Source organism: Nerophis lumbriciformis, linkage group LG26, assembly GCF_033978685.3.
Source record: "Nerophis lumbriciformis linkage group LG26, RoL_Nlum_v2.1, whole genome shotgun sequence".
NCBI lineage: Eukaryota > Metazoa > Chordata > Actinopteri > Syngnathiformes > Syngnathidae > Nerophis > Nerophis lumbriciformis.
The window spans coordinates 19,405,001-19,430,028 of record NC_084573.2 but is presented as its reverse complement, the minus strand read 5'-3'; the positions used below and the strand labels follow the sequence as shown (position 1 = coordinate 19,430,028).

Below are 25,028 nucleotides of genomic sequence, written 5' to 3'. Positions count from 1 at the left end.
TTTTTATTTTTTTATTTAGTGTTTACAAGCAAAGGGAACCCTGTACACTGGAGGACTTTGAGGGCAGTAGTTAGTATTTGAGGTAGTTGTAATTGTATTAGTAGATTGTAGTTTTTGCTTTTGTGTCGTTATTGTGTACGATAGACTTAAGTGTCGATTCCTCCAGGCAGGCAAGACGGAAGGAAAAATCGAGACACCATTTTTCTTTTGCCTATAATCTGTAGCACATTTCCCAAGCTTTGTGGCCACGGTGAGCAAAATAAAACAAATACAGTTTTTGCACAAACTATCTTATGTATTAAAAAGATAAAGGAACTAGTTTAAATATTGTGTTGACATTGTTACACTGTCAACAGCACTTACCATGAATAGATAAAACACACAGTTTAGGGTTTCCCCTAGGTTGCCACTAATATATGTGGCGGTGGGGGCGTGGTCAATATGACATATGTATGATATCATGATAATTTTTTCTATTTTCTTTAAAAAGGCTAAACAAATGCTTTACACTTATATAGTGGCGACTTTTATTTTATTTTGTAGTAGTAGTAGCGACGTCCTTGGTAATTTCCTTGGGGCGGTTGGTAGAGTGGCTGTGCCAGCAACTTCAGGGTTCCAGGTTCGATCCCCGCTTCCGCCATCCTAGTCATTGCCGTTGTTTCCTTGGACAAGACACTTTACCCACCTGCTCCCAGTGCCACCCACACTGGTTTAAATGTAACTTAGATATTAGGTTTCACTATGTAAAGCGCTTTGAGTCACTAGAGAAAAAGCGCTATATAAATATAATTCACTTCACTTCACTTAATTTACGGAATCCGGTCAACTTCTTTTGTTTTTCCCTTTTCAACTGTGCATGCAAATGACGTGGAGGCCTGACATTGGGGCCTATGCGTGTTTACACTGGAGTCTGATAAAGATTATATTTTACTTGCAGTGTAAACAGTCAGCTGGAAAAAATCTGATTTCGAAAATATCAGATTTGGGCCACTTTGGCCTGCAGTGTAAATGTAGTCTTTGGCTTCAATAAGGATGCCGTTGACCAAAAAGTAGCGTAGTAGTTGAGTGGAATAATCGCTCATTTACCCAAATCGAAGTAAAAGGTTCAATCAATAGCGATTTTGAGTTTTGCCATTAAATCCCAGCCCTACAAACACCATTGCTTGTGTTTTCTTTCTGTTGAAACCCAACAGTCTCAAAGGCAGGAAATCAGGCACACATTATCAAAGAGTGGGGGGAATAAAGAGAAAAAAGCTGAAAGGAAGAGACCATGAGAGCAAAAAGACCTCCAGTTGTCCGGGTCTTCCTTTATGACCACCCCATCCTTTCTTTTTTTTTGCAATCGTTTACTGAGTCTTCTCCATCCCCTTTACTGCACAGTTGTAGACATCTGCTTATTGATCAGGCTGCTGTTCATATCTGAATTTATGCTTTCCCTACTTGCTCAATTGCTGCTATGCCATTGTGGCGCTTTCTTCCATAAATTCTGACCTTCTGTGAATGTGGCCCGCCATTGAAAGTCCTCATTCACCCCCTCCCTGTTGGTACATTGTCATGGGATGGCCATGTGCTGTCAGGCCTAGTGAAGAGGTTTGGCATTGTGCTATAATTTGCTGTTTGCGCCAATGTTCTCTGTCAATGTCGAAACATCTCCCTTTTTTCTAATGTGAACTCCACTCTCGAGTGCTTGTCAACAGCAACTGAGGATTATGTGCACACGTCTCCTCCGCTCTTGCGTTTGGGGTGAATACGGGGAAAAAAGCAGTCTGAGTGCGACAGACCTTGGTGAGCGAATGAGGTGATTTTTGTCTCCTAAAAAAGAAATGGTTCGCTTTTTTGTTATTCTCTCGGGACAATGTCAACTGGCTCATGTTTATATGAAAGGGAAAACTTGTCTTTGTTGAAATAGACTTCTATTGGAACCCACAAACTGTCTTGTTTTTTAAACTATATGTTCCGATATTAGCTCCTACCTAAAGTTGTCAAAAAGAAAACTTAATTAAATTAATGCTTAATTAAAGTAGATGTTGCAAACACATCAATCAATCAATCAAAGTTTACTTATGTAGCCCTAAATCACTAGTGTCTCAAAGGGCTGCACAAGCCACAACGACATCCTCTGCTCAGATCCCACTCAACACCTATTCTCTATACAGTAACTTACAGGATTTGTCTTCAAATATGTCTTTCGTACATTATTTGATGTCTTTGTGGTCTCAAATTTGACCTATGACAAGACTTATAATGTGATACCTAATGTAGGTTAAAAATTTGTTAAATGGGTTATACTTAATATAGTGCTTTTCTATCTTCAAATTACTCAAAGCGCTTTAACACTATTGGAAGTTGAGCTACATGCAGACCTCTTCTCTTGCACTCCTCCTTTAGACTCATTTATTCTGTTTCATACAACACTGATGTTGAAACAGGAGTTCAGAACTTTCAAATAGACATCCTCCTGTTTTTTTTTATTTAATTGTATTACTAAGGTGGTTTGGTTGTATACTAGGGATGTAACAATATCAAAGTCTCACGGTATATAGTAAAATGCAGTTTCTCAGACAAGTTAACTCACATTTGATCTTTTAATAATGTGTTTAGCTCACAAATTGACGTATAGCTTTGCTGGTTTTATCTTTTTCGGGAGTTCATAGCTTATCAAGTAGCTTCGGTGCACCTTGATAGTCTGTACACTCGAGACGAACCTTGGCCACCGAGGTTATGTTTTCGCCAGGGTTTGTCTGTCTGTCTGTCTGTCAGCAAGATAACTAAAAAGTTATGAACGGATTTTGAAAAAAACAAAAACAATTCCTCTATCTACTACAAAGTGGAACACACTTCACTTGCTGCTTTCCTTTTCTCTCCACACCCCACATTGCCAACCTGGGCTGCGCAGAGGATTTTGGGAGATGTAGTTCTTTTTCAGAACCCTCCATCCATCCATCCATTTTCTACCGCTTATTCCCTTCGGGGTCGCGGGGGGCGCTGGAGCCTATCTCAGCTACAATCGGGCGGAAGGCGGTGTACACCCTGGACAAGTCGCCACCTCATCGCAGGGCCAACACAGATAGACAGACAACATTCACATTCACATTCACACACTAGGGCCAATTTAGTGTTGCCAATCAACCTATCCCCAGATGCATGTCTTTGGAGGTGGGAGGAAGCCGGAGTACCCAGAGGGAGCCCACGCAGTCACAGGGAGAACATGCAAACTCCACATAGAAAGATCCCGAGCCCGGGATTGAACCTCAGACTACTTAGGACCTTCGTATTGTGAGGCAGATGCACTAACCGCTCTCCCACCGTGCTGCCCGCCAAAGTAAAAGAGCCACAAAAAAAACTACACACCAAGTTTTTGTTTGATACTGTCGCGGGTCACGGCATTATTGAGAAGATTTTGAAATCATAATACCGCAGTGTTTACAAAACCGTTACATTGCTATTGTATACATTTGTCTGTTTTTTGGTTCGAGTTATTCTTAGAGCAGGTAGAAAATGCAATAATTAAAGGGTCTTTTTTCCACTAAAAGGTTTGTCTTTAATCCACTGTTGTGTTTTTGTGATCAGCTGTTGAGAATAAGCATTGGCTTCTTTAGCCCATTCTTATGTTGTGTTTTTTCCCCACTATCCCCAGACTAACCTTCCCATCTTCAAGCTGAAGGAGTCGACTGTGCAAAGGCGCTACAGTGACTTTGAGTGGCTCAGGGCAGAGCTAGAGAGGGAGAGCAAGGTGAGGAAAAACAATGAGTGTTCTTTTTACACACCGAGTGCATATGCTGTGTTTTTTAACTCTGACAGTGAATAGGTATTGCAATTTGTGTGTTTTCTAGCAGGGATGTGCCGATCCATCGGCCAACAATAAGTATCGGACGATTTTCGTGAAAAAGTACGTGATCCCAATTGCCGATTAATACCGATCACAAACACCAATCCCCTCTGATTCTGTATTTATTTTCAATCCCCTGGCTGACAAGCGGCTATAAATTGTAACTCCATACACAGTGTGCAGCCGCTCACCAAAGCTAATAAAAATCACCTCCACTACGACAAATAAACTGCATTTTTTAAATATCTTAAGTATCCTTATCAAGCATCATCAGTGGAGGTTGAGGCTTAACATATTACACTAATAGCTAAGCGAAGCGCTAAGCTAGCTTTAAACAACACCAAAGAAATAAGCACTTAATACATTTTTTAGGAACTGTAGATGGAACCGCGTTACAGCAGAAAGTAAGTGGAGATTAACGCAAAATTAACCAATAAATTAATAAGAGTTAGGGAGAGGATACAATGACAACAGCTGTCGTTGTGTCAGTCAGTCCACGACACGAAAGAGAAGGGCAATTGGAGCCATAAATTGGTGGTGTCGATACCAAATGTGGTAACAGTTTATGATCTATGCTAGAGTAATTAGGTCGATGTTTTTATTTTCTCAAAAACATTTTTTGTTGATTTTGTTATTTACACATTCAGGGCAAAATTCCCTGGGACACAGGAGGACTTTGAGGGCAAAAACTAAAGGCTTTACATTTTTTCAGTTCAGTTTCAGTTTATTTTAACATGCATAGGATACAATGTAATGCATCACATATTTCCAGTTGTTTCATTACAGCACGTCCGAGAAGCTGACCTTATTTAATCCTACCCCTTTCCATACCACAGCAATTTTATCACATTTCCTTGTTTTCTGTAACAGAACAGTGAATACATAAATAATAAATAAATAATATACCATAGTAAGTAAACAAATATTAAATAAATCATCTTTATCTAAAAAAGAGAAGAAGAAAAAAAAGGTTCAAAATGTTCATCATAATTCTTGTTCTGTGTACTTTGTGAACACCTGTAGTTTGAACAGTCTCTTAAACTGAATCATATTGGTGCTTTGTTTGATTTCTTTGGTTAATCCATTCCATAATTTAATTCCACATACGGATATGCTAAAAATCTTAAGTGTTGTACGAGCATACAAATATTTTATATTACATTTTCCTCTAAGGTTATATTTTTCCTCTTTTGTTGAGAAGAATTGTTGTACATTCTTGGGTAGCAGGTTATAGTTTGCTTTGTAAATAATTTTAGCTGTTTGCAAATGCACCAAATCGTTGAATTTCAATATTTGTGATTCAATAAATAAAGGGTTTGTATGTTATCTATATCCAACATTATGTATTATTTTGCTCTTTTTTGTAACACAGTTAGTGAATGAAGCGCACGTCGTTTGTAGTTGTTTCCCCATATTTCTACATAATATATATGGTGACACTAGCGAGCACTAATAAATATTAAGTGATTTTTGGTCCAGAACATGTTTTGCTTTATTCATTATTGACATGTTTTTTGCTAGTTTATGTTGTATATTTTTCATATGAGGATTCCAGTTCATTTTATCATCTATTATTACACCCAAAAATGTGTTTTCTTTTACCCTTTCAATATCTACTCCGTCTATTTGTATTTGTGTTTGACTTTCCCTTCTACTGTTACCAAATAGCATTATATTAGTCTTACTGAGATTCAAGGATGGTCTATTTTTGTCAAACCATCTTTTTAATTAGTTCTTTCTTCTGTTATTATATGTTTTAGCTTTTGTGTGTTCTCTCCTGAACAGAATGCAGTTGTATCGTCTGCAAATAATACTAACTTTGAGTCACGTACACATCCACTCCCCCTCCGTTCTTGTTCATTCTGAGTATAAGTTGAGTTGTTGTGTACTATTGACTTTGTATTGCTCAAGCAATTGTATTTAATAAAAGGGAATAAGGAAGTAGTTTAAATATTGTGTTGATATTGTTACACTGTTGATAGCACGTTGAAAAATGTACAGTTAATACACGTGATCGGTATCGGCCAATCTCACTCCTGGATGATCAGAATCGGCAGCATGAAACCTTGATCGGAACATCCCTATTTTCTCGCTATCAAAATGTTTAATGCACCTGTATACCTGTATTGAACTCTGTGATGCATTTCTCATGAAGATAGAGAATGATCTTATCATTCTTATTATTACAATTGTACCTCGACCTAAGAGTTCCCCAACTTAAGAGTGTTTTTGAGATAAGAGCTGAGTTGCGTTACACCATTAGATGGCTTTGCAAATGCCATTGCAGGGTTTCCCTTTGATTGCCAAAATACCTGTGGTCGTTGGGGCGTGATCAATATGACGTCATCACATTATTTGCTATGATGCATATATTTTCTGTAAAAAGGCAAAATAAATCCTATCCTATTATAGTATTAACATATACTTTTTTTACATAATATAATTTTGCTTGATTTGTTCAATTGTTCCTGCTTATTGTACAATGTACTTTGTAGATTTATTTTTTTTGTAGAGATTTCTGCAATTTTGTCACTCTTTCTTTATTATAAAAACGACTGGCAACAAATCTGGCATCTATTTCTGGTGTATCATTAGGTAGACTGTACTCTTGTTTAGAGACTTCGCACTGCTGGGAGCCTTTCTCTGCTTAAAAGCCACCATTTTTGAAGATTTCTGTTTGCGGGTGTATCTCCGATACCTTAAAGTACGTCCACAGTCAGCGCAAACATGCTGCCCCTGATCCAGACAACCTCATGCGTATTGCTTCTGTCATTACAACATTTGGTTTTGGCAGCACCGATCTGGTGATCAAAGTACGTCTTTTTTCGGTGCGTCACAAGTCAATAGCAGGCAATGAAAAAACTATATCTATATCCATTCAAACTGTAACTACCTGTTGATGTTAATGTGCATGTTAGTGTGTTATGATGTTAATTTTTCCCATGGTCTGTAAACACACCGTGTCGGCGGAGAATGAGGGAGTGTTCTGTGTCTGGGAGTGAAACGCAAAGGACTTTGTTTATGTTTTTCTGGATGCTACAATACACATTAGTGCATGATTTTGTTTCACGTTAAAAAAAACTCTCGTTTTCAAAGTGTGGCGGCTAATATGTTGCTGTGGTGCACCGCCACGGTCAAATACATTAACGGGAAACCCTCCACAGTGAACCCCGTGAAATCCGCCCGGACTTACTTGCTAGCATTAGCTTATAGCTAGAGATAGACATAACTGTGTTTTTCAACCATAGGAAGGAAGAAAGAAGTTCAATGGAAAAGTTGATTTGAGATACAAGTGTTTTGAGTTAAGAGCTCCGTCACAAAACCACATAAGCTTGTAAGTCGAGGTACAACTGTCTTTGTAGTAGGGTTTATGTGGCTTGTTAAGTTCTGGTACTGATTTTAGCTGGCTATTTTTCTATCTCAGGTTGTTGTGCCGCCTCTCCCCGGTAAAGCTCTAATCCGACAGCTGCCATTCCGAGGGGACGACGGGATATTTGATGATTCGTTCATCGAGGAGAGGAGACACGGTCTGGAGCAGTTTCTCAACAAGTAAGCCACACCCAGTTTGAGCCTGTTCTCCACAGTGGTCTTGCAAAATGACCACATTGGAGCTGTAACAGTTGATTCACCTGTGCCTTTTGCACATAATACAGAAAAATGTGATATTGCAGCAACTGTACTTTAGTAACTGCAGACAGCATCCTCGCTATGAGCCACTTAAATGTATGACGCTTTCAATACAGTGACAATTTCTTTCACATAGTAAAGGTTTGGAGCAGTGAGTGTCAAGTATTATACTTAAAGGGGAACATTATCACAATTTCAGAATTATTAAAACCATTAAAAATCAGTTCCCAGTGGCTTATTATATTTTTCGAAGTTTTTTTCAAAATTTTACCCATCACGCAATATCCCTAAAAAAAAAAAGCTTCAAAGTGCCTGATTTTAACCACCCGTCCATTTTCCTGTGACGTCACATAGTGAAGCCAACACAAACAAACATGGCGGAAAGAACTGCAAGCTATAGCGACATTAGCTCGGATTCAGACTCAGATTTCAGCGGCTTAAGCGATTCAACAGATTACGAATGTATTGAAACGGATGGTTGTAGTGTGGAGGCAGGTAGCGAAAACGAAATTGAAGAAGAAACTGAAGCTATTGAGCCATATCGGTTTGAACCGTATGCAAGCGAAATCGACGAAAACGACACGACAGCCAGCGACACGGGAGAAAGCAAGGACGAATTCGATGATCGCCTTCTAACCAACAATTGGTATGTGTGTGTTTGGCATTAAAGGAAACTAACAACTATGAACTAGGTTTACAGCATATGAAATACATTTGGCAACAACATGCACTTTGAGAGTGCAGACAGCCCAATTTTCATCAATTAATATATTCTGTAAACATACCCTCATCCGCGCTCTTTTCCTGAAAGCTGATCTGTCCAGTTTTGGAGTTGATGTCAGCAGGCCAGGGAAGCTAGGGTCGATAGCTCGCTCGTCTGCGGGAACAAACTGCCGCCATTGCTTGCCGTGCTAGCGAGGTCCTTTGTCCCTGAATTGCTCACACACTCCGGCAGATTCAATGGGGGTCTGGCGGCAGATTTCTTTGACTTTATCGTTGGAAATGCATCTGCTTTGTGTCGCAGGATATCCACACATTCTTGCCATCTCTGTCGTAGCATAGCTTTCGTCGGTAAAGTGTGCGGAACAAACGTCCAATTTCTTGCCACTTTCGCATCTTTGGGCCACTGGTGCAACTTGAATCCGTCCCTGTTCGTGTTGTTACACCCTCCGACAACACACCGACGAGGCATGATGTCTCCAAGGTACGGAAAACAGTCGAAAAAACGGAAAAAAACAGAGCTGTTTTGACCCGGTGTTTGAGAAAATGGCGGATTGCTTCCTGATGTGATGTCACGTTGTGACGTCATCGCTCCGAGAGCGAATATTAGAAAGGCGTTTAATTCGCCAAAATTCACCCATTTAGAGTTCGGAAATCGGTTAAAAAAATATATGGTCCTTTTTCTGCAACATCAAGGTATATATAGACGCTTACATAGGTCTGGTGATAATGTTCCCCTTTAAAACCACAATCACTAAATTGTGAAATTGGTAAGTCTTGGTTTTAATACTACTTTCTTAAGGCGTAAGATAAGCAAAGTTATCGAGTTCATTTCCATTTATTGACTATTGGCACGGGCTTATTTTTTACTAAACTAAAAAAGTTGCATTGCCGTAAGTGAAATTTTAGGTTCTGAGTTTTCCCTTCTGTCATTACTGGTACCGCTCTACTACTCCAGAAAAGCCAAAGAAGGAAAACACTCTTTTCGAGTTAATCCCTAAGACATAATATGAAGTTTTCACACAGTTTGTTAATGCAACTTTTAAGGCATATTTGTTCTGACAAAAAAAACTGTTTACAAACTGTTCAACTTTAGGCATGGTCATTTTGTATATTTCACTTTTGACTATCTCACTGTGATAGTTGACAAATGTCAAAGACTTACCACTGATCCCCGGCCATTTTTTTCGTTCTATTCGACTTATTTATTGGTAACATACACCAGCTGTTGATGGGATTCTTCATTTTTTGGTAAACATTTTTTTCCAATTTGGAGCCTGCTTCACTGCACCTTTTAATTGTTTCTAATTGCTTCACAAAGCTCAAGAAACAACCAACAGAGACTCAACATAATTTTCCCACATTTGTTTTATTTCTGATGTTTAATTCAGGATAATTGCATCTGTAATTACAGCATGTGGGTTCTGCGTGACGCTATGTTTGTTTTTCCCCCTCCTCTTGTTTCAGAGCTTCTTTATTCCCAGCTGCTGAACAATAAAAGTTACAGTGCACTTGTAATTATTTGCTTTGATTGCGACATGGTCATTATCTTTCTTTCATGTGCAAATGTTTCAGTTCAGCTGGTTTGAACATTAATAAGTGCAAAAACAGTGGAGCAAATTGAAATTCATACTTTCTTTTTATAAGATGACAATGTGTGGGTAATTAAGATGTTGGTGCCTGAGTCTTGTGGGGGAAAAAACCCCTGCTGTTAATCATAGCATTGTTCTGAAATATGTGATTGAAAGCATTGTGAGAGCTGATTGTCCCACCAAACAAGTGACGAGGAGGAGAAGGAAGACAAACACTATTCAAATATTATTCCAATATCTTACTTATGTGGCACCTTGGTCTCTAATCTTGCTTCATCTTTCTTGGTCTGAAACCCATTTTTGAGCTGTGTAATTTGTCTGAAATATTTCCAATTCAAGGTTAAGATGTATCACATTGAGTCCGCTCTGGGTCTCAGGTGCACTGGGTCTTGTGCGTCAGTTCCAAGGAACACTCAGGCAGGCCTGATGTCAGAGTGGCTTTTTTATGAAACATTTCCCAAAAATTTTAATGGAAGTGACATGATGACTTATTTCCCTTTAGTAAGTCATATTTAAAGTTGTATTGCCTTTCCTCAGCGACTGTGTGTGAATTCAACCCTTTCCAGAAGGGACCAGAGAGATTACTCCTCTTTCCCATCCATTATTTTGTGCCTAAAATGATATTAAAATCAGCTTAATGGGTTTACCTGATATTTTAGGTATCACTTTGCAACGAGGGTGCCTTGATAAAGGGTTTACGGCGTTTCCTGCTCTTCTTGTTTTAGGTGGTATCTATTTTCAATAAAATGTAATAATTTTAATAACAATTTCCGTGTTTTAGAGCAACAAGTTGTACAAATGAATTCTGAAGTACAATGTAATGCAATATAAGTTCACCTGTAAATGCGTGTTTTAGCCTCATCCTAAAATTTCCCTCAAAAACAAAATATCCCTAACTAAATAGCTAGTATTATTTAGTAAAATACAGGTACTGTGATACCTCACCTTAAGCGCAATTTGAGATACGACCTGTCTCTGCTTTAAGTTGCAAGCATAATTTAAGTTCTGAGCCCGCTTCGCAGCCGGTTGAAGTTATAAATGCCACAGGGTTGTGCTGTTTGAGCAATAAAGAGTTTATATGTTTACAACATTCTGTTAGGGCTTTTTCTCTTTACACAGGAAACAGTTGTTGTGCACATCTGAGCGACACTCAGAGATCAACACAATCTTGCCCTCCAACGTCAGAACTAAGAAAGTTAGTGCGATAGAGAAAAACTCGGATGACCGAATCAGAGAGAAAAAAACATGTCTTACCTGTAAGCAGCCGACCCAGCGAGTCATCCCCGTCGCAGCATTGTCAGTGTCACACAAGCCTCCGCCAGCTTCCGCAGCATGTAGACTTTTATCCATTTAAGTACCGTATTGAGAATCTGCAGAGGCTGTGATTGACGTGTTTTAATTTGTTCTGTCCTTTCCTTTTGTACACAGACATACAGTACATATCCTCACCGGTCCGTCACTCAAATACGTCAGTGTTTAAAATGACAGCAATTTGCTAGTTCCTATTGTTGTACAACAGAAAAGCAGCCCATAGACACCTACAAAATCCACTTTCCAAGGCAGACCGTAGCAATCATTTTATTTATGTAAAGCAGCGAAAATCAGCCGTAAAAACAACAATACAAAAAATCCCAATAATGTCTGATAAAATGCTAAAAAGGTTATGACAGACCACCTCAAATGTGATCCTAAAGTTCATTTTTCTTTTTAAAAGGCATGTGACATGTTAAAATTTTGTTTTAGTACGGCCAAACACAAACTTTATTGATTCCAATTCCTTTCAATGGTCGGTGCTAAATTGTAATAAGTGCTTTGAACTATGAGCCAGTCGTGAAACACAATGTGCCTGTAAGTTGAGGGACCGCTATATATAAATAAATATTAAAAAGTAGCATCTTAGTTGAATGACCATCCCTTTAGTTGTTGTATAAGTAAATATACTGTAGTACTAAAATTATACTTATTCAATTATGAGCCGGTAACATTTATTATACATATAATGTGAATATTGTGTTCATTCATTAATATAACAAAACACAGTGCCTGTAACTCGGCAAACTAATGGATAGCGCTGTCAGTACGTAACGGCCCAGCCTCTCAAAGTCCGTTAGTAGTGGTGGATTTCCGTTCCATGCGGCGGGGCGGGTTTTTCCTTTTTCAATGTCCGGGTCTATTGTCTTTGGCTTTAGGGCTGCGTCTTGTGCGTTTGGTCGTCTTTTCTCCATCGTGAGGGTGAGTCCGTAACGTGCAAAATGGCTGACTGAAAGATTTTATAAGTGCGCGTGCCTCGATATGAACAATTTCATTGGGGTTATGTGACGAGGCTGAATTTATTAGTGGCAGGCGCAGAGTTCAAAGCGTAGGAAAACGACTGGAAATTACGGCATGTGTTAGTGTTATATCTAATATACCACATTAATGATTAATTCATTTTATTTTCAGAACATATCAGCGGCCAATAAAATAATCTATCAGTAAAGTGAAGTAAAGTGAATTATATTTATATAGCGCTTTTTCTTGTTCTTCTGGAAGGTTCTCCTCTCTCCACAGAGGAATGCTGTAGCTCTGACAGAATGACCATCAGGTTATTGGTCACCTCCCTGATGAGGTTTAGATGGCCGGCCAGCTCTAAGGTCTAGAGACAATTTCTTCGACTTCATTCTTGGTTTGTGCTCTGTCCTGCACTGTCAAATGTGGGACCTTTTTTAAATAGACAGGTGTGGGCCTTTCCAAATCATGTCCAACAAACTGATTTTACCACAGGTGAACTCCAATGAAGTTGAAGGAACATCTCAAAGATGATCAGTTGAAACAGGATGCAGCTGAGCTCACTTTTGAGCTTCATGGGTACAAAACCCAAAACCAGTGATGTTGGCACGTTGTGTAAATGGTAAATAAAAACAGAATACAATGATTTGCAAATCCTTTTCAACTTATATTCAATTGAATAGATTGCAAAGACAAGATACTTAACGTTCGAACTGGGACATTTTTTTTTTTTTTAGCAAATATCAGCTCATTTGGAATTTGATGCCTGCAACATGTTTCAAAAAAGCTGGCACAAGTGGCAAAAAGACTGAAAAAGTAGAGGAATGCTCATCAAATCAATCAATCAATCAATCAATGTTTATTTATATAGTCCTAAATCACAAGTGTGTCAAAAGGCTGCACAAGCTACAACGACATCCGCGGTTCAGCGCCCACATAAGGGCAAGGAAAAACTCACAAAACATTGGGATGTCAATGAGAATGACTATGAGAAACCTTGGAGAGGACCGCAGATGTGGGTAACCCCCGCCCCTCTAAGGGCGACCGGATGCAATGGACGTCGAGTGGGTCTGACATAATATTGTGAAAGTCCAGTCCATAGTGGATCTAACATAATAGTGAGACTCCAGTCCATAGTGGGGCCAGCAGTCCATCCCGAGCGGAGACAGGTCAGCAGCGCAGAGATGTCTCCAACCGATGCACAGGCGAGCGGTTCACCCCGGGCCCCGACTCTGTACAGCCAGCACTTCATCCATGGCCACTGTACCTGTGTCCCCCCCCTCCACAAGGGAGAGGGGGGCAAAGGAGAAAAGAAAAAAAAACGGCAGATCAACTGGTCTAAAAAGGGGGTCTATTTAAAGGCTACACTTATTTGGAACATCCCACAGGTGAACGGGCTAATTGGGAACAGGTGGGTGCCATGTTTGGGTATAAAAGCAGCTTCCATGAAATGCTCAGTCATTCACAAACAAGGATGGGGCGAGGGTCACCACTTTTTGAACAAATGCGTGAGCATATTGTCGAACAGTTTAAGAAGAACATTTCTCAACGAGCTATTGCAAGGAGTTTAGGGATTTCACCATCTACGGTCCGTAATATCATCAAAAGGTTCAGAGAATCTGGAGAAATCACTGCACGTAAGCGATGATATTACGGACCTTCGATCCCTCAGGCGGCACTGCATCAAAAAGTGACATCAGTGTGTAAAGGATATCACCACATGGGCTCAGGAACACTTCAGAAAACCACTGGCAGTAACTACAGTTTGTCACTACATCTGTAAGTGCAAGTTAAAACTCTACTATGCAAAGAGAAAGCCATTTATCAACAACACCCAGAAACGCCGCCGCTTCACTGGGACCGAGTTTAACTTTAATGGACTGATGCAAAGTGGAAAAGTGTTCTGTGGTCTGACAAGTTCACATTTCAAATTGTTTTTGAAAACTGTGGACGTCGTGTCCTCTGGAACAAAAAGGAAATCAACCATCCGAATTGTTATAGGTGCAAAGTTCAAAAGGCAGCATCTGTGATGGTATGGGGGTGTATTAGGACCCAAGGCATGGGTAACTTACACATCTGTGAAGGCACCATTAATGCTGAAAGGTACATACAGGTTTTGGAGCAACATACAGTATGTTGCCATCCAAGCAATGGTATCAAGGACGCCCCTGCTTATTTCAGCAAGACAATGCCAAGCCATGTGTTACAACAGTGTAGCTTCATAGTAAAAGAGTGCGGGTACTAGACTGGCCTGCCTGTAGTCCAGACCTGTCTCCCATTGAAAATGTGTGGCGCATTATAAAGCCTAAAATACAACAACAGAGACCCCCGGACTGTTGAACAACTTAAGCTGTACATCAAGCAAGAATGGGAAATAATTCCACTTCCTCAGTTCCCAAAGGTTTACTAAGTGTTGTTAAAAGGAAAGGCCATGTAACACAGTGGTAAAAATGCCCCTGTGCCAACTTTTTTGCAACGTGCTGCTGCCATTAAATTCTAAGTTAATGATTATTTGCAAAATTAAGTTTCTCAGTTCGAACATTAAATATCTTCTCTTTGCAGTCTATTCAATTGGATATAAGTGAAAAAGGATTTGCAAATCATTGTATTATGGTTTTGTTTATGATTTACACAACCTGCCAGCTTCACTGGTTTTGGGTTTTGTACATGTGATTTCTTAGTTTTTTTGTTTTTAATAAAGTCTTAAGGGTCTTGTGTGTAGAATTTTGAGGACAAAAATGTATTTGTTACATTTTGGAATAACACTGTCACATAACAAAATGTGGATAAAGTGCCAGAAGCACTGTACATTGATCTCTTGCACTTTATTATGTTGTGTTTTTTTTTTTTGCTCCACCTTTGACCCTGACTATTGTGGTCATGTGTTTCAGAGTGGCCGGCCACCCTCTGGCCCAGAATGAACGTTGCCTGCACATGTTTCTACAGGACACGTCCTTGGACAAGAACTACACCCCGTCCAAAGTCAGACAAGCTTGAAAGGATGGTGCAGCCCACCCGGCCCAATCTGAGTCCCGGCCCACCAAACCCAAAGCTCACTCTCTCTTTTCACTGCTCCTCTCAGACAAATAAACAATTCAAAGATAACCCCCAACCCTTTCCCCAAATATATATATATATATCACTCACTCACCTATGTTTTGTTCCCCTCCCAACCCTTTTTTAATAGCAGAGAATATTCACAGCATCACTATGGTCCAAAGTAATATCTCTTGATGTCTGGAAAAAGCCACTGATATGAGTGTATAATTGTATTTATCATTAGCCGTGTCTTGAACATTTATGTAGTAACTTTTCATGTCTTCAAAGCTCTCGTAAGACTCACAGATTGTATAGTGAATATTGGCATGTCGCATTCTGAGTGGGCCTCGAAAACTAATGTTGTTTATCCCCCCCACCCTCCAAAAAAAAGGAAGCATGTGTGTGTCCTGTCAACCAGCACTTGCCCAAGTTATCACATCGCTTTTCTAGAAAGTCAATTTACACAGAGGGAACTGCAGTATTTCTACTGGCTATGTACGCATTTTGAGATTTATATACTGCTGTGCCATTATTGTTTATTTTGAAAATTTTCCAATAAAACAAGTGAAATGTCAAGTGTATATGTGCATACTCATTTATTTCAACTAACGGACCTGTTTCACATAGATGTGCCTATTTGACCACACAAAATATATGACGTACTTTGAGAATAAAGTTGTAATTGTTATTCTAATAATATATTTTATTTGTAAATATGTAATTAGAAAACTTGTAACTTTTCTTTTTTTCCCGAGTAATATTACACACAAAAAACAGTTGAGGCTCTAATCTTTCTTGGTGTGTGTAAATAATTGGGAATTTGTTGTTATACCTATAAACATTTTTGAAAATGTCATTTATTTTAGGGAAACTTAAGATTGGCAACACTTTTCTACACACATTTTGACTAAGAAAAAAAACAATTCCATGAACCATTTTTTCCACATGGTTTTACCTCTTAATGTGCATTATATTTATTTTTATTTTATTGTTTGTGTTTTGTTTTTTCATTTCAGGTGAACTAAGCTGAGCGCACAAGTTCTCTGACCATTAATCTTTCTAAAAGTAAAAAAATCCAAAAAACAATTTGTATTCATATGCATGTTTTCTTTTTAAATTGTAGATAAACTAAGATGAGCACACTAGTTTTCCAACATTTTTTTTCTAAAAACAACTCAATTAATTATAAGTTTTCATATACTTGTACCTGTAAACATGCGTGGTATATTTTTATGTAATTTATTTTAGGTAAAACAAGATTAGCACAGTAGTTTTCCAACCTTTTTTTTCCCAAAAAAATACATATTTTTTTATTCATATGGTTTTACCTCTAGACATTTGTTAGTTTTAGGTGAATTAAGATGAGGGCAAAAAAAAATAAAAAATTCAATATGTGTATTCATATGTATGGTTTCTCCTCTGAGCATGTGTACTAATTTCCTTTTAAATTGTACATTAACTCAAATGAGCACACCAGTTTTCCAACCAATTTTATTTATGCATTTGGTTTCACGCCTATGTGTGGCATTTTTTTTATATAATTTTTTTTAGGTAATCTAAGATTAGCACACTAGTTTTCCAACTTTTGTTTTCTAGGAAAACAAAAAAAGCTATTTTTATTCATATAGTTTCTAGACATGAAAATAAATTATTTGGGTGAACTAAGATCAGGGCATTGTTTTTCAACCATTTTTTAATATATAAAAAAACGGTTCAATGAATTAGATTAATTCATATGGTTTCACCCTTAAACATGCGTGGTGTTTTTTTATGTTAATTTATTTTAGGTAAACTAAGGGGAGCCACTGGTTTTCTAACCATTTCTTCTAAAAATAAATAAATTAACCATTTTTATTCATATGTATATCTAAAGGTGCACGGTATTTATTTTTTGTAATTTAATTTAGGTAAACTAAGGTAAGCAACACTTTTATACATATTTTGTTTATCAGAGAAACAATTAAATTAACTGTTTTCATGCATACGGTTACACCTCTAAACGTGGGTTTTTTTTATTTTTATTTTAATTCATAATAGGATGAACAGCACTTTTCTACACATTTTTGTCAAAAAAAAAAAGAAACTATTCAATGAACTATTTTTATTCATATGGTTTTACCTGTAAATGTGCCTGTTTTTTCTTTCTTTCTTTTTTTTAGGTGAACGGATATGAGGGCACTTGTTTTTCAACAATTATTTTCTAAAAGAAAAAAACAATTAAATTAACTACTTTTATTTATACAGCATGGGAGTTTGCCCAACCAGTCTACATGTGCTTTGTGGACTTGGAGAAGGCATTCGACCGTGTCCCTCGGGAAGTCCTGTGGGGAGTGCTCAGAGAGTATGGGGTTTCGGACTGTCTGATTGTGGCGGTCCGCTCCCTGTATGATCAGTGTCAGAGCTTGGTTCGCATTGCTGGCAGTAAGTCGGACACATTTCCGGTGAGGGTTGGACTCCGCCAAGGCTGCCCTTTGTCACCGATTCTGTTCATAACTTTTATGGACAGAATTTCTAGGCGCAGTCAAGGCGTTGAGGGGATCCGGTTTGGTGGCTGCAGGATTAGGTCTCTGCTTTTTGCAGATGATTTGGTCCTGATGGCTTCATCTGGCCAGGATCTTCAGCTCTCACTGGATCGGTTCGCAGCTGAGTGTGAAGCGACTGGGATGAGAATCAGCACCTCCAAGTCCGAGTCCATGGTTCTCGCCCGGAAAAGGGTGGAGTGCCATCTCCGGGTTGGGGAGGAGATCTTGCCCCAAGTGGAGGAGTTCAAGTACCTCGGAGTCTTGTTCACGAGTGAGGGAAGAGTGGATCGTGAGATCGACAGGCGGATCGGTGCGGCGTCTTCAGTAATGCGGACGCTGTATCGATCCGTTGTGGTGAAGAAGGAGCTGAGCCGGAAGGCAAAGCTCTCAATTTACCGGTCGATCTACGTTCCCATCCTCACCTATGGTCATGAGCTTTGGGTTATGACCGAAAGGACAAGATCACGGGTACAAGCGGCCGAAATGAGTTTCCTCCGCCGGGTGGCGGGGCTCTCCCTTAGAGATAGGGTGAGAAGCTCTGTCATCCGGGGGGAGCTCAAAGTAAAGCCGCTGCTCCTCCGCATCGAGAGGAGCCAGATGAGGTGGTTCGGGCATCTGGTCAGGATGCCACCCGAGCGCCTCCCTAAGGAGGTGTTTAGGGCATGTCCGACCGGTAGGAGGCCACGAGGAAGACCCAGGACACGTTGGGAAGACTATGTCTCCCGGCTGGCCTGGGAACGCCTCGGGATCCCCCGGGAGGAGCTGGACGAAGTGGCTGGGGAGAGGGAAGTCTGGGCTTCCCTGCTTAGGCTGCTGCCCCCGCGACCCGACCTCGGATAAGCGGAAGAAGATGGATGGATGGATGGATGGATATTTATACAGCTAAATATGTGTGTATTTTAATGTAATTTTTTAGTATAGTTTTCCAACCATTTTTAAACCAAAATGGTGTTGTTTGGAAAAAACACATCTATGTGTGGAGAGGAAAAAGGCACAGCAAACCAACATCAAAACTTCATCCCCACGGTGAAATGTGGTGGAGGTGGCATCATGGTTTGGGGCGGCTTAGCTGTCTCAGGGCCTGGACGGATTGCTGTCATCAACGTAAAAAATAATTTCCATTTGCATCAAGATGTTTTACAGGAAAACTTAGGACCATCTGTACGCCAACTGAAGCTCAAGAGAGGATGGGTAATGCAACAGGACAGCGACTCATAAAAGTAAATCCACAACAGAATGGCTTGAATAAAAGAAAATTCACCTTCTGGAGTGGCCCAGTCAGATTCCTGACCTCAACCCGATTAACATGATGTGGCAGCATGACCTCAAGAGAGCGATTCACATCAGACATCCCAATAATTTTGCTGAACTGAAACAGTTTTGTAAAGAGGAATGGTCCAAAGGTCCTCCAGTCCTACAGGAAACGTTTGGTTGAGGTTTTGGCTGCCAAAGGAGGGTCAACCAGTTATTCAATCTAAAGGTGCAGCTACATTTTCCACCCTGCACTGTGAATGTTTACATCTTGTGTTCAACGAAAAATTAAAACACCATTTTTTTGTGCAGTATTAGTTTAAGCAGACTGTGTTTGTCTATTGTGGAAGATCAGAACACATTTAATCCAAGTAATCCCAAAAGCTTCACATACTTTGTCTTGCAACTGAGTATACTGTGTATGTACTGTATGTGTATATATATATATATATATATATATATATATACAGGACAGGCCAAAAGTTTGGACACACCTTCTCCTCATTCATTGTGTTTTTGTTTACGAATGAGCACATGTGGAGTTGTGTACTTAACAAAAAAAGGTGAAATAACTGAAAACATGTTTTATATTCTAGTTTCTTCAAAATAGCCACCCTTTGCTCTGATTACTTTTTCGCACACTCTTGGTATACTCTCGATGAGCTTCAAGAGGCACCTTCAGTGACAATCTACAATGTAAATAGTCATGAAAATAAACAAAAACACATTGAATGAGGTGTGTCCAAACTTTTGGCCTTTACTGTGTATATATATATATATATATATATATATATATATATATATATATATATATATATATATACATACAAAGCTTATATATATACATGTATATATTTATTTATATATATATATATATATATATATATATACACATGTATATATATAAGCTTTGTGTTATTATTGGTTAATATCAACATATTATCAACATAATATCAACACCTATTCAGTGGCCTAGTGGTTAGAGTGTCCGCCCTGAGATCGGTAGGTTGTGAGTTCAAACCCCGGCCGAGTCATACCAAAGACTATAAAAATGGGACCCATTACCTCCCTGCTTGGCACTCAGCATCAAGGGTTGGAATTGGGGGTTAAATCACCAAAAATTATTCCCGGGCGCTGCTGCTCACAGCTCCCCTCACATCCCAGGGGGTGAACAAGGGGATGGGTTAAATGCAGAGGACTAATTTCGCCACACCTAGTGTGTGTGTGACAATCATTGGTACTTTAACTTAACTTCGTTTAGTTTGTTTCTTACGGTGCTTTTTGCTGTTTTCACAAATTTTCGCTGGTATTTTTTTTTGTAACGTGCCGAGGGCCAATGACAAACAAGTCACGGACCACAGATGGCCCCTGTGCTGTACTTTGGGCACCCCTGCTGTAGGAGCTAACAGTTAATGGCCACTAGAGTCTTAGTAGTGTAGCATATTTGATCATCCTACGGTTACATGTGGGACACGAGTCACATGGTTGTCTTGTCAGCTCTGCAAGTAGTCCAATCAGCTGTTCACGGAGCGGGTTTTTCCTGAGTGATTAAGAGGGGACAAACAGGGAAGTCCTTCTTTAGCTACCCTCTAGTTTTATCATATATCACTGCCTTTGCACATTTACTTTTGTATATAAGTCAACACAAAATCCGTACTTCCTGGGGGTGCAGATAACTGACAATATAACCTGGTCCCTACACACCGGAGCTCTTGTAAAAAGAGCTCAGCAGCGCATGCACTTTTTGCGTCGGATGAAAAGAGCACAGCTCCCTCCCCCCATTCTCACCACATTCTACAGAGAGCCTGCTGACCAACAGCATCTCAGTCTGGACTGGAGCCTGCAATGCCTCAGACTGGAAGTCTCTCCAGAGAGTGGTGAGGACGGCGGAAAAGATCATCAGGACTTCTCTTCCTCCTATCCAGGAGATCGCAAAAAGCCGCTGCCTGACCAGGGCTCAGAAAATCTGCAAAGACTCCTCCCACCCCCACCAAGGACTGTTTTCACTGCTGGACTCTAGAAAGAGGTTCCGCAGCCTCCGAAGCAGAACCTCCAGGTTCTGTAACAGCTTCTTCCCTCAGGTCGTAAGACTCTTGAACGCATCATAATTAAATCATCCCCTCAACTCCCCCCAAAATGGATTAACTCGCTGGAATAAAACGTGGACGCATGTGAAAAAGTGCAATATATTTATCTGTACAGTAATCTATTTATTTATTTATATATATTTATTTATTTTATATATATATTTATATATTATTTATATATATTTATTTATTTATATATGCACCTTATTGCTCTTTTATCCTGCACTACCATGAGCTTATGTAACGAAATTTCGTTCTTATCTGTGCTGTAAAGTTCAAATTTGAATGACAATAAAAAGGAAGTCTAAGTCTAACAGAATCCGTACTTTGGAGCAATGTTCACTAACTATTTGGCTTGTTAACTTCCCGTCGTGGTTTAGGGAGGAGTTTTTTTTTATTTTTATGTAATATATTTTAGGTAAATTAAGATGAACATGAACCATTTTTTCAAATAAAAAATAAAGCATTTAATTCACTGTCTTTATTCATATGGTTCCACCTCTAAATAGTTATAACTCCAATATTTACAACAGGAAAAAAAACACCATATTATTCCATAAAACAGCTCCAAGTGCTGAATTTTTTTTTTTGTATCCACGTTAGTGTCTTACTTTTAAGTTGACCTAAACATTTGAACAATTGCGCCTGGATAGAAATATTTAAATACATACACCATCTTTAGTTGCATGTCCACACAAACTCGTCTTTGACTCTTCACTAGTCTGGTGCGTTAGGTTCCTGCACCAGATGGGGAGGGGCTGACATGGCCTTTTTTTTTTTTTTTTTTTTTGGTTTCCCCCATTGGGATTGAACGCAGCAGTAAAAATATTAAGTTGGTCGTCAAGCTCATTGGTCTCACAGACACTCACAATTATTTTATGTAACACATCTTTGTCATATCTCCAGAGTCTTTAGTCGTCAGTGTGACCTGTTTCCTCGTACAGGTGAATTTACTTACACTAATCCTTCACTAGAGCCGCTAATGTTGCATTCAAGTGTCTTCTTTCACGTCACCCGATGCTTCAACAAGCAAAAAAAAAAAAAGTACAGATGTCGGCCAACTCTCGCTTGCTGGGTGGCTCTCAGTTTTTGTTTGTCCTTCGGGGCAGAAGAAGCTCATATGTCGCTGGACTTGTACATGTCGGAGAGGAGCCTGGTGATGGGTACGTTGCCGATGGTCTTCTTGAAGAACACCTCCTCGATGGTGGACGGGCTGACCGAGCGCAAGGCCGGGAGAAGCAGGAGGAGCTTGCCGAATCGACAGGGCTGAGTGGGGTACCTGCAACGCAACACTGGGCTTCAACTACAAAAAATACACAAAACACTGTCTTTTTCACACAAAACCCCCCAGAAATTGGCATTTTTTCCCCTAATTTCTTATGTAATTTCACCTTACTTCTTCGTCCACATTTTAACCAATACAGTACCAATTCCTAGTATTGATACCAGTACTCAACGGTACCAATATTCAGTGGTATTTTTCAATAATAATAGCCTCAATAACTGTGCTGATATCTTAATATCTTACACTTTTAAAGTTCATTCGCAAGTGCTGTATTGTAAACTTTGCATGCAACTGCAATTCCGAGACACGAGATGGGAGTAGTCTTTGCCAATAGGCTAAATGTACCAGTCTAGTCTTTTGCTGAGTCCTACAAAGTGTTTATACCAGGGGTCCAGGCCATGGACCCCCAAACTGATGGAGTGGGGATCCCTTACTTATATATATATCATAAACATTTACCCCGAAAGGGACAAGCAGTAGAAAATGAATGGATATATTTACAAACCCTGTTTCCATATGAGTTGGGAAATTGTGTTAGATGTAAATATAAACGGAATACAATGATTTGCAAATCCTTTTCAACCCATATTCAATTGAATGCACTACAAAGACAAGATATTTGATGTTCAAACTCATAAACTTTATTTTTTTTTTGCAAGTATTAATTAACTTAGAATTTCATGGCTGCAACACGTGCCAAAGTAGTTGGGAAAGGGCATGTTCACCACTGTGTTACATGGCCTTTCCTTTTAACAACACATTTTTTAAGCTTCTCAGGTGGAATTCTTTCCCATTCTTGCTTGATGTACAGCTTAAGTTGTTCAACAGTCCGGGGTCTCAGTTGTGGTATTTTAGGCTTCATAATGCGTCACACATTTTCAATGGGAGACAGTTCTGGACTACAGGCAAGCCAGTCTAGTACCCGCACTCTTTTACTATGAAGCCACGTTGACGTAACACGTGGCTTGGCATTGTCTTGCTGAAATAAGCAGGGGCGTCCATGGTAACGTTGCTTGGATGGCAACATATGTTGCTCCAAAACATGTATGTACCCTTCAGCATTAATGGCGCCTTCACAGATGTGTAAGTTACCCATGTCTTGGGCACTAATATACCCCCATATCATCACAGATGCTGGCTTTTCAACTTTGCGCCTATAACAATCCGGATGGTTCTCTTCCTCTTTGGTCCGGAGGATCCACGTCCACAGTTTCCAAAAACAATTTGAAATGTGGACTCGTCAGACCACAGAACACTTTTCCACTTTGTATCAGTCCATCTTAGATGAGCTAAGGCCCAGCGAAGCCGACAGCGTTTCTGGGTGTTGTTGATAAACGGTTTTCGCCTTGCATAGGAGAGTTTTAACTTGCACCTACAGATGTAGCGACCAACTGTAGTTACTGACAGTGGGTTTCTGAAGTGTTCCTGAGCCCATGTGGTGATATCCTTTACACACTGATGTTGCTTGTTGATGCAGTACAGCCTGAGAGATCGAAGGTCACAGGCTTAGCTGCTTACGTGCAGTGATTTCTCCAGATTCTCTGAACCCTTTGATGATATTACGGACCGTAGATGGTGAAATCCCTAAATTCCTTGCAATAGCTGGTTGAACAAGTTTTTTCTTAAACTGTTCAACAATTTGCTCACGCATTTGTTGACAAAGTGGTGACCCTCGCCCCATCCTTGTTTGTGAATGACTGAGCATTTCATGGAATCTACTTTTATACCCAATCATGGCACCCACCTGTTCCCAATTTGCCTGTTTACCTGTGGGATGTTCCAAATAAGTGTTTGATGAGCATTCCTCAACTTTATCAGTATTTATTGCCACCTTTCCCAACTTCTTTGTCACGTGTTGCTGGCATCAAATTCTAAAGTTAATGATTATTTGCAAAAAAAAAAAATGTTTATCAGTTTGAACATCAAATATGTTGTCTTTGTAGCATATTCAACTGAATATGGGTTGAAAATGATTTGCAAATCATTGTATTCCGTTTATATTTACATCTAACACAATTTCCCAACTCATATGGAAACGGGGTTTGGTCATAAAGGTACCTTGTTATTATGCCATACTAAGAAATTCAAATAACAGCAGTAGTACTGCTAATAGCTAACTGGCAAATACCGTGCTAATCGCTAGCTGACAACTAGAGGATTTAACACTAGCTGAAAACTAGCGCGCTAATCACTAGCTAGCAACTAGACTGCTTATCGCAGGCTGGCAACTAGTGCGCAAATTGCTAGGTGGAAACTAGTCCGCAAATCGCAAGGCATTATAATCACTAGCTGGCAACTGAGGTGCTAATCACTAACTGGCAACTAGAGCGTTAATCACTAGCTGGCAACATGTCCGCAAATTGCTAACTGGCAACTACAGCGCAAATCGCTATCTGGCAACTGGCGCACTAATCACTAGCTGGCAAGTGGTGCACTATCGCTAGCTGACAACTAGAACGCTAACTGCTAGCTGCCAAATGTAGCGCTAATCACTAACTGGCAACTCGATTGTTAATCGCTATCTGGCAACGAGTTCGCAAAGATCACTGGCTGGCAACTAGAGCGCTAATCACTAGCTGACAACTAGTCTGCAAATCTCTAGCTGGCAACTAGAGCTCAAATTGCTATCTTGTAACTGCCGCACTAATTACTAGCTGGCAAGTGGTGCGCTATCGCTTGCTGACAACTAGAACGCTAATTGGTAGCTGGCAACTATAGCGCTAATTGCTAACTGGCAACTTGATTGTTAATCGCTATCTGGCAACGAGTCCGCAATAACCGCTAGCTGGCAACTAGAGCGCTGATCAC

At 39.7% G+C, this 25,028-nt stretch overlaps 2 protein-coding genes across 3 annotated transcripts in view; one reads left to right on the top strand and one right to left on the bottom strand.

The window, feature by feature from the left end:
- The window catches only part of snx3 (sorting nexin 3), a 38,637-nt gene extending 22,986 nt beyond the window's left edge, over nucleotides 1-15,651 (top strand). The window contains exons 2-4 of the mRNA XM_061987264.2: nucleotides 3,638-3,733; nucleotides 7,254-7,378; nucleotides 14,928-15,651. Of these exons, the coding sequence (XP_061843248.1) occupies nucleotides 3,638-3,733; nucleotides 7,254-7,378; nucleotides 14,928-15,033 (327 nt within the window). The 3' untranslated portion in view covers nucleotides 15,034-15,651. The remainder of the gene's footprint in view (nucleotides 1-3,637; nucleotides 3,734-7,253; nucleotides 7,379-14,927) is intronic.
- Nucleotides 15,652-21,416: 5,765 nt separating this feature from the next.
- The window catches only part of nr2e1 (nuclear receptor subfamily 2, group E, member 1), a 31,817-nt gene continuing 28,205 nt past the window's right edge, over nucleotides 21,417-25,028 (bottom strand). For both annotated transcript variants that reach the window (XM_061986772.2, XM_061986773.2), the window contains exon 9: nucleotides 21,417-22,214. In XM_061986772.2, coding sequence (XP_061842756.1) covers nucleotides 22,052-22,214 — 163 coding nt within the window. In that variant the 3' untranslated portion in view covers nucleotides 21,417-22,051. The remainder of the gene's footprint in view (nucleotides 22,215-25,028) is intronic.